This window comes from Lactuca serriola, chromosome 3, assembly GCF_051521515.1.
Source record: "Lactuca serriola cultivar US96UC23 chromosome 3, Lser_US96UC23_V15, whole genome shotgun sequence".
NCBI classification, from domain to species: domain Eukaryota; kingdom Viridiplantae; phylum Streptophyta; class Magnoliopsida; order Asterales; family Asteraceae; genus Lactuca; species Lactuca serriola.
The window spans coordinates 1,529,941-1,540,112 of record NC_136410.1 but is presented as its reverse complement, the minus strand read 5'-3'; the positions used below and the strand labels follow the sequence as shown (position 1 = coordinate 1,540,112).

Sequence of the window (10,172 nt, the reverse complement as noted above, 5' to 3'; positions counted from 1 at the left end):
CTTTATATTTAATATTGGGGGGGGGGGGGGGGTTATGTGGTTCCAGGGCCGATTCTGAGTTATCTTAGGCCCGGTGCAAACACGAAAAAAAGGCCCCCTAAAAATAATTTTATATAAAAAAAAATTATATATATATATATATATATATATATATATATATATATATATATATATATATATATATATATATATATATATATATATATAAAGGTTTTGATGAATTGTACAATGAAAAACAAAATTGTTTAATTACTAAAAATATGAAATTATAGACTAAACTTGTAACTTGATTTATTAAATGGAATTAAGTAATAAGTTTGAGGGGCTTATATGTAACTTCTATTTATTTAGAAGAAAAAAGCTTGATTTAATTAAAAAGTTAAATAAGCTGGGGATCGAACCCACATCAAACACGAATGAGCGCGCATGGGGAAAGAGATTTTGCCGGCCAGCTAAGTGATACTTAGGTTTAGTGTCTGGAAAAACAAGTATATATACACACATTATATGTATATAATTTATTTAAATTCGGGCCCTATTTTTTCCGGGCCCTGTGCGGCTGCCCACCCTGCACACCCTTAGGTCCGGCCCTGTGTGGTTCATTTTGAAGGAACATAAAGAAGTTGCTATTTTTTGAAATAAACAGTTATATTTCGCAATATAGCCATAAAATAACAATGTATTTTGAAAGTATATTGTCAAATGTTGGATTATACTTGTGTAGACTCATTTTCACGCATGGTTGGCTATATATAGTTGTTTGCCGTGTCACAAGTAAAAAATGTTTGAAGATACTTATATGTGATAAACAAGGTCATTGAACTAATAAAACAAAAAATGTTTTCTATAAAGAGGTCATTCAACACTATATATATTTACCGATTTTAGTAGGGGTGTTCGTTTGGATGGATCGGTTCGATCCGATCCAATTAAGTAAATCCAAACTGATTTCGATTTTCAAAATATAGATCCCAATAATCCAAACTAAATTTAAATCCGATTCGATCCGATCCAATTACAATTCGGTTGGATCAGTTTTTATAATTCGGTTTTACAAAAACCATAACATTTTAAAATGACATAGAATTATAATATGATCTAATTTTACAGAAGAAACAAAAACAAATTATTTACTTGTGATTTAAAATTTATAAACAACCACTAACAAAACATATTATAGTTTATTATTTAATAGATAAAAAACTTTTGAGAGAAAGTACATATTAATGTCTTTTATTAGGTAAAACTTTTTGAACTTATTTAAAAAAAATTATAAAATTAATAAATAATTATAGACATACTGAAAATAAATACATAACAAATTATTATTCAGTTTTTTTGTACTATTCGGTTCTTATTTTATAAACCAAATCAATCCGAAACTCAAAATAATAATTCGGTTTTGTTGAAAACCAATCAAAAAATCTGAATATCCGAACCAAATAGTCCAATCCAAATTGTCCAATTGGATAATTCGGTTTTATCCAAATAATGAACAACCCTAGATTTTAGTGTAATTTCTACACAGTTCAATAATATCAATAACCTTGCTTTTTTTTTTTTTTTTTTTTTTTTTATAATTATTCTGTAATATCTATATAAATATGTATTTTATTTATGTATTCCTCGCATTTAACGCAAGTCATAATCTAATTTTTTTTTTTTTGTAAAATAATATAAATTCTTACAAAAATAACATCATTTTGCGCGAATACAATTTTTTTTTCACAATATGTTACTTACAAGAAGTACATGGGGGCTAATGCACTTCTTGTTCAAATGGATCATGTTCTTGCTTCCGGTCTATATATTCACACTTCCTCTCTCATCCACCCCATATACCCATTTCTAGAGAGAGAAACAAAATCCCAACAAACATCAATCCAAAATCCAAATCAAATTGAACAAAACCCTAGCTAAATACATACTTTTCACCCCCATTTCTTAATCTCTCCCTTCCCGTTTGTTTTCCTTGGATCATGTACTACAACTTCTTTCTCTAAAGCCAATCGGAGCCATGACAAGGCGCTGCTCTCATTGCAGTAACAATGGCCACAACTCCCGTACCTGTCCTAATCGAGGTCTGAAGCTGTTTGGAGTTCGAATTACGGATGGATCCATCCGTAAAAGTGCTAGTATGGGTAACTTGACCCACTACACCGGATCCGGAAGCGGCGGCGGCGCTTTCACCAGTCTATCCGGCGGCGGCGGCACAGACCTGGATTCTCCCGGAGACACACCGGATCATAACGCTGCTGCTGACGGCTATGGCTCGGAAGACTTCGTGGCTGGGTCATCTTCTGGTCGTGAAAGAAAAAAAGGTCAGCGCTTTTTTTTTTTTTCCTATGAGTATTATCTTCTGGGGTTTGCTCGTTTTCATCCTCGTCAACTTCACCTTTATTAATTTCCTGGATTCATTTTCATTATCGTATGATTATGAGTTCATTGGAGATAATTATCTGGTATATAAATCAAAGCTTTTAGTTATGAGATTGGGTTTCAGATGAATGATATAAAATTACTATCCATTTCGTTGAATATTTATAATCTTTAAAAATCATTTATATACAAGGATCAAAGAAGAGTTGATCTTGTGTTGATAGTAGTTCATATTCACTTGGTAAATCTTATCGGATAATATTGGATTGATAGGAATGCATTTGTAATTGTAGGGACTTTAGTATAAGTCTAAAAGCATAGTGTGATGTTGATGTTTGAATTGGTTGGTGATATATTTCCTAAATTAGAAACATTAGCCAGAAATAGAAAGTTAGAGATAGTAGGGAGAAATGAATGTATGATGAATGATGTTTATGTGGGTGTGGGTGATGCAGGTGTTCCCTGGACAGAGGAAGAACACAGGATGTTTCTAATGGGGTTGCAGAAGCTGGGGAAAGGTGATTGGCGTGGGATTGCTAGAAACTATGTGATTTCAAGAACACCGACTCAAGTTGCAAGCCATGCACAGAAATATTTTATCAGGCAAACCAATATGTCAAGAAGAAAAAGACGGTCTAGCCTCTTTGATATGGTTGCGGATGATGTATGTATCTTATACATTTATAATTTGTTTACATACATGTATCATTAAATGTATTGATGTAATATGTGCAGCCTCTTGATGCTGGTATGAATATGATGGGTTCCCATTCCCAATCCCATGATGGAGAGACTCAATCTGTGGACAACCCTAAAATGTGTGTTCCTACAGTGGAGGAAAAAGAAGAAGTGGAAGAAGAAGAAGAAGAAGATGATGACGATGAATGTGAATCAATGGATTCTGCCAGCTCAAACATTGTGGAGCCGGGTATGAACTTGGTGCAAGAGGCACAACACTACTGTTACCCTGCTGCCATGTTTCCAGCTTATTATGAGTTCATACCGGTTGCTATTCCCTTTTGGGGTGGGCCCGCACCAGCTAAAACAGAGTCTCATGAGGTTCTTAAACCCACAGCAGTCCACTCCAAGACCCCCATCAATGTGGATCAGCTTGTCGGTTTATCCAAACTCAGTTTAGGGGACTCAATCGGTGATGCTGGCCCCAATTCATTGAAGTTGCTGGGAAGTTTAAGTAGGCAGTCTGCATTTCATGCCTCTTCTTCTTCTGATAAAAAAAATAATAATAGTAATAATGATAATACTAATAATAATAATCCAAGAACAAGTTCTGGTAGCATGCCGGCTCATTCATGCACTGTAGGAGGGTGATTTATATATACATGCTTCTGAGTTGTGAGGAGCTTCGCAAGACGATGACAAATTCTTGGTATACACCTTTTGCTTTTGCATTTGTAGTTTTATTAATCAGAAACTAAAGCTCCTCATAACGTAATTAAAGCTTGATTGTTAGGAAACGCAGTAGTAGTAGTTGTGTAGTTGGTTTTAGATGAAAAGCTATGACTTATGTGTGTATCTTTCTGTTGGGCATGGATATATATGTTTTAGATGAAGCTTTGGTTTATAGCGTATTTATGGACTAAATCAGTATCAATAAAAAAAAAACATAAGTAATTCTATAATTGCTAAATCATAAATTTATAAGCCACGGATCCAAACAAATTGTGCATTTATGCCGGGTGGGTATTGTTTCGTCCATTTAGCTATTTGGGAAGTGTCAAACCACAACAAGCTTTTATACTTGTGTAATTCTCCCCTAATATTTCCCCCTTTTTATTATTGTGTTGTATATTAATGTGGCATCACTGTTTCTATGGAAGCCCCCTTGCGAGATTAATTTTGTGGTGTTTCTCTTCTCAACAATGGCCATACATTGTCCCATCTTATGTATGCGGATGTTATGTTCACTGGGGAATTGTCTGGCATATATTTTATTAATCTTAATAGATTACGAATTGTCTGGCATATATTTTATTAATCTTAATAAATTACTTAGGGGTCGTTTGATAACTGATAATTGGGTTAGAACTGACTGAGTTAAAAACTGACTGGGTTAGAAGTTCTGACTGAGTTAATTTCTGACTGAAATTTGTTGTTTGATTTTGTGTCTGATTGACTGTGTAAAATGACTATATTATCCTCAAACAATATTTTTTTTATTACAATTCATTTATGATTTACCATTTAATGTTTAACATTACATTTTCTTTTTATAAAAACATTAAGCCAACACTAAGCCACCAGCGAAACCTATTTAACCACACTATATTCTGCCATGTCTAAGGAACAAGCATACACATAACTGATTTCTTCCATGTCTAAGGACATGCTATGTAGTAAATAAGATAAAACAAATAGAATGAAAGCTGTGGAGAAATCGATTGAAAGCAAATCATATAACAAAATCGATTGAAAGCTGTGGAGAAAAAAACAATTGCAACCTGTAAAGGCTGAGAAAGAAAAAACGACAACGAAGTTTGATTTATCGGACCTGAGAAAAAAAGACTACAGAGAGCCGTGGAGGTTGTGTTCTTCCTTGTCTCTCTGTTCCTGCGTTCGCTGCGATGGGTATGGATGGAGGAGGAGTCGACGTCGGTGGCTGTGGGGAAGGAGGATTGGGTGTCGTTGGGTGCCGCCGGCAGATAATGATGAGGCGTCGCCGGTATGAATAGTTGAACGAAGCGCAGATGCAGAGGTGAGGAACAGAACTCAGATGAAGTCTGTGGATTTTGTTGGTGTTTTTTCTTTTAAGGCGCAAGGGCAAAACAGGTGAGGGGTATTTTTATTTTGGGTCAGCAGCTAAAATTTGGTGGACCGAGTCAGGTTGTTGGTCAGCAATAGCTGACCGAGTCAGCCATAATTTCAGATTATCAAACAGCGGTCAGCAGTCAGCTCTGACCAGACCCGGTAAGTGCAAAACAAACAACCCCTTAGATGTTTTTACCTTGCTTCCGCTTTGAAAATGAACATCAATAAAAGCAAGGTTTATGGAGTTGGTACCGGGAACATGGAAGTTGCTAGGTTTGTTGGCATTTTAAGAGCATGTGGTATGGGACAGAACGAGAAGCAACGTTGCTGAGGTGAAAGTCGGAAACGCCGTCGTGATGGGGGGAATACTGCCCCCCAAGTCGTTGCGTCTCGTGGCGGTGGATTTTGTTGTTGTTAACACCGGGTGAAACGAGAAAAATTGTACCATTGCTATTCAAACGTTTGAGTTAATTAAAAAAAAATTATAATTATTTATTCTTTTCCTATATAAATACTTAGCTAAATAATTTTTTACATACAACTTCGTTTTTTCTCTCTATATAATCTCAATTATCTTCAAAAAAAAATTATGGATCCTTTCGACTCGTCCGATGATTCTAATGACGATATGTTCTTCAGGATGATATATCATTATTACAATAACGAGCTGCTACAACCAGACTCAGCCTTGCTACTAACAAGACGTGCGATGTTAAACAGAAATCACGAGGAAGGACACGCGCATCTATATCGTGATTACTTTGCGGATAATTGTGTATATGGGACGAATGACTTCAAAAGAATATTTCGTTTGAGTATGAATGTGTTCCTATGGATCGCCAACGCCTTAGAAAGCCAATATCGCTTCTTTACTATACTTTTATACAAAATAAATAAAAATCTACAACACGCTTCTTTAATTTTACAACAAATGTACTATATTTTAAACTATAGTTAATTTATGTTTAAGTATGAATTTTTTCAATTGAGATATGATGCTAGAGGTCGACGAGGGTTTACAACGTTGCAGAAATGTGCGGCGGCTATTCGTTTGATGGCCATGGGGGAGTCACTCGACACCATGGACGACTATATGAGAATGTCCGAAAGAATCGCAAGGGAGAGTTTGTATACATTGTCAAGGGGTGTTGTTGAAATATTTGGGGACGTGTATTTGCAGAAACCTTCGTTGCATGATTTGCAAGAATTGTATGCGGCATATGAAAAATGCCATGAGTTTCCCGGATCGGAAGCATTGATTTCACACACTAGAAATGAAAAAATTGTCTCCTAGCATGGAAAGGGCAATACGCAAGTGGTCATCACGGATCACCTTCGTTGATTTTAGAGGCTATTGCTTCTCAAAATTTATGGATTTGGCATGCATTTTTTAGGGCTGCGGGTTCCAAGAACGACGTCAGTGTTCTTGATCAGTCGCTAATATTCGACGATCTTTTGAATGGAAAGACCCCAGATGCTCCTTTCACGATGAATGGAAATGAATACAAATACGGGTATTACCTTACAGATGGAATATATCCTCAGTATTCCACATTCGTGAAGGCATTCCGCCACCCGGTTGAAGAACGAGACAATTTTTTTAAGAGAAGACAAGAAGGAGCACGTAAGGATGTGGAATGTGCTTTTGGAGCGCTGAAGGCGAAGTGGCATATAGTTGAACATGCAGCCCGACTATTGGATTTAGAAACTCTACGATATATCATGTATGCATGTAACATAATGCATAACATGGTAGTAGAAGATAAAGGGCGAAGTATTGCACACTATATCCCAACGGAGCCAAGACACGTTCAGTTTCAACCAGGAACAACAGAGTATTTGTATCGAGTTGTTGACATTCAGGACGCAAGTAAACACATACAACTTCGAGAGGACTTGATGAATTATATATTCTATGCTAACAATAACGATAACGAATAGCGTTTGTTTTTTTTTTAAAAAAAAATGTTTTTTTAACGAATAGCGTTGTATATTTTTTTTTTTGAATTTGGATGTTATGTGTAATTTAATTTCTATGTTATTTTTAATTTTTTTATTCTATGTTATTTATAATTTTTAAACATTATGTTTTATTTATTATGTTATATTTAAAATATATTTGTTTAAATTAAAAAAAATCGAAAAAAAATAAAAAAGAAATTATAAATTGGAAAAAAGTTGGATTTATAACAAGATATAACATGGTGACCATTTCCCCACTTGATGTTATTACACCATTGGTGATGTGACATGTGAGATGACACCAAAATGATGTGATGACTAGTTGCCCACACCTTATATTCTAAAGTGTAAATCGACATCATTCCCTTCTATGTATCTTGGTCTTCTGATTGGACGTAGCATGAAGATTATTAAAATTGGAATGTGATTGTGGACAAATTTCATGCCAAGTTAAGTAACTAGAAAGCGAAAAATCTTTCGTTCGGTGGCAGTCTTACTCTTGTGAACTCGGTTTTGTGCTTTTTCATCCTCCTGAAAAAGTTATTCACATGCTTGATAGTATCAGAAGAAGATTTATTTGGGAGGAAGTAATAAGAAGAAAATTAATTGGATAGCTTGGGTTGTTGTGACTCGGCTGAATAAATAAGGTGGTCTTGGAGTTGGTTGTTTTAACTCCTTGAGTTTGGTGCTTCTTAACTCCTTAAGTAATGCACTTTGGTTTAAGCGTATAAAAGCTATCCACAATCTTTGTCTTGTGGATGGAAATGCAATGGCTAAAAAATGACTAAAGGAGTTTGGCTTAATATTTTCCAAATTGAAGATGACTTTGTGAATTATGTGTAACATCGTACTTCTAAAACACCATTTATTATCAATAAAAATGTGCTTTTACAGAAAAAAAAAACTTTTAAATCATTATCAAAGTTCAAAACTTTCGGTGTTACAAAACAATATCAGTGTAACACATGTTTTCAAGAATGGATCAGTTGATCATGTAAATGAGTCAAAGACATGGTTTTTTAGGAAAACCATATGCCACGATGTGACATATGGAGTGTCGCGGTGTGGCATGCAAGGTGAATAATGTGTGTCTCGTATGGACTCCACGATGTGACATGAAGGGTGTCACGATGTAGCGGCTGTTTAAGCCCAAACCCATAATTTTTAGGGTTTTATCCATATTTAAGCCCCTAAACTTAAGGTTTAGGGCATCCTCTTTAGCCTCCAACCTTTTCAACAAAACCCTAACCTCCATTGTTGAAGATATTGAGATTTTATTGGTGTTTTGGTGTTTTGAAGGAAAAGGAAACATACTTGGTGTATAAATCTAGATTGCAAGCCTCATCATCATTATCTATCTTATATTTTGGACATTTGTAAGTGTTAAAGATCCAACCTTTATTGTTCAATATCTCTAGATCTAGTTTTTTTGTCCTGTTTCTTCAAGGATGAACCAGTTGGTGTAAGGTTACACCTTATGATCTGATGAGTCAAACACTCTATATTGTGGACCTGACCAGACTGGCTCTTGGACCGTACTGGTTATGGAGAATATTGTGGATTGTAACGACCCAAGAATCAATGGTAGAAATTTCATTTTTAATTTAGCTAAAACATTGATACCATTTATTTCAAACATTTCAAACCATCGTTAAGTAAATCATTTATCAGAGTTCATCTGTAACACCCGGTTCCTGGTACGTATTTAAATTCAAGTAACTCCATGTTTTGCTCTGGGACTCGGTGAGTTGGAGGCCTAACTCGTCGAGTAGATTTAAGTGACCTACTCGATGAGTCGGGAAAACGAATCGGCGAGTAGGATTGTCTGGATGAAACCCTAATATTTGGGTTTGCACCCTATTTAAACAACTTATAACACCACAAACCAGCTTCCATTGTCCCTCCCAACCCAGAGAAAACTGAAAACCCTAACTCGAAACCCTAGCCATTATTGTGTGTTTTTGAGCTTGTTGGTACCTTTTTGTGTGTTTTTGAAGTTGGAAAGGAGAAAGGAAGCTTGGGAGTTCAAGTAGAAGCAAGAAGATGCAGAGGTTTTACTCCATTCTCAACTCATTCAAGGTAAAAAGCTGGAACCTTGACCATCTATCTCTTAGATTTTGATTTGGGGCTATTTCTACCCTTTTTATGAGCATAGTGTAGCCATAATCGGATTTTATATGTGTGCTTGGTGTTGCACTTCAGATCTGGAACTATTGCGGGTCCATATGGCATAAAGGTGCCAACTTTGTTGCCATAAGCACCCCATGCATCTTGTAGATATCTTTTATGGTCTTTTGAGTAAAAAACCCCATGGATGGACATCAAGATTGGGATTTTACGTATGAAATGGATCTTAGGAGGTCAGATCTATGGTTTTGATGCATTAAGACCCATTATAATTGACTGGATAGTTTTGATCATAGAGGTACTCGACGAGTCTCTTGGGAGACTCAACGAGTCGGGTCTCTTTTTCCCCCAATGTCTTCTGGAAGTGGTTTTGGTTGAGTGGAGGGGACACTCAACCTGTTGAGGGTTTGTGTTGGACTTGAAGATCAAAGGACTCGACGAGTTCTAGAACGAACTCATCAAGTTCAAGACAATGTCCCAACCACATGAAGATGGACTCGACGAGTTCAAGGAGAACTCGGTGAGTTATAGACTAAACACCTTCGTATGGATGAAGATGAACTCGACGAGTTCAAGGACGAACTCGGCGAGTCGGTTAAAGATAGTCCGATGTGTTGTTGAAGGCGAACTCGTCGAGCTCTTGCTAGACTCGACGAGTAGGGACGAGATTATGGCATTTTGTGGATATGGGGACTCGGCGGGTTGGTGGACCAACTCGGCGAGTCGAGTCAACCAGATGTTGACTTTGACCAGATGATTGTATAACATCCATAAGTTTTACGCCAAATTTAAACTTTCAATCACAAATACAACCCAATAGTATTGTTTACAGGAAAATGTTTTCAAATCAATATTCAATAAGAGTGTCCCAAAAGCCAGATCATAAGGATAAGGAGCGGTACGATCACGCCTTCGCCTTGCCATGATCTCCTGAAGTA

The 10,172-nt window shown here is 36.2% G+C and overlaps 2 protein-coding genes across 2 annotated transcripts; both read left to right on the top strand.

Moving 5' to 3' along the window:
- Positions 1–1,765: 1,765 nt before the first annotated feature.
- Positions 1,766–3,961, top strand: LOC145091312 (transcription factor MYBS3-like). Its single transcript, XM_079029004.1, has 3 exons — positions 1,766–2,321; positions 2,835–3,043; positions 3,115–3,961. Exons 1-3 carry the CDS (start codon positions 2,018–2,020, stop codon positions 3,706–3,708), a joined length of 1,107 nt encoding a protein of 368 aa, XP_078885130.1. The 5' UTR covers positions 1,766–2,017; the 3' UTR covers positions 3,709–3,961.
- A 1,000-nt stretch (positions 3,962–4,961) lies between these two features.
- Positions 4,962–7,086, top strand: LOC145094211 (uncharacterized). The gene is made up of 4 exons (XM_079032513.1): positions 4,962–5,059; positions 5,456–5,569; positions 6,136–6,354; positions 6,540–7,086. The coding sequence occupies exons 1-4, from the start codon at positions 4,962–4,964 to the stop codon at positions 7,084–7,086; spliced, it is 978 nt and encodes a 325-aa protein (XP_078888639.1).
- The last annotated feature ends 3,086 nt before the right edge of the window (positions 7,087–10,172 follow it).

Bases quoted from the DNA above. Each gene is read 5' to 3' on its own strand.
- LOC145094211 (XM_079032513.1), top strand. From the start codon at position 4,962: ATGGGTATGGATGGAGGAGGAGTCGACGTCGGTGGCTGTGGGGAAGGA. The intron at 5,060-5,455 runs GTATGAATAGTT...GGTATGGGACAG, and splicing joins ATAATGATGAGGCGTCGCCG to AACGAGAAGCAACGTTGCTG. The intron at 5,570-6,135 runs GTGAAACGAGAA...TTTTCAATTGAG, and splicing joins TTTGTTGTTGTTAACACCGG to ATATGATGCTAGAGGTCGAC.
- LOC145091312 (XM_079029004.1), top strand. From the start codon at position 2,018: ATGACAAGGCGCTGCTCTCATTGCAGTAACAATGGCCACAACTCCCGT. The intron at 2,322-2,834 runs GTCAGCGCTTTT...TGGGTGATGCAG, and splicing joins TGGTCGTGAAAGAAAAAAAG to GTGTTCCCTGGACAGAGGAA. The intron at 3,044-3,114 runs GTATGTATCTTA...TAATATGTGCAG, and splicing joins TTGATATGGTTGCGGATGAT to CCTCTTGATGCTGGTATGAA.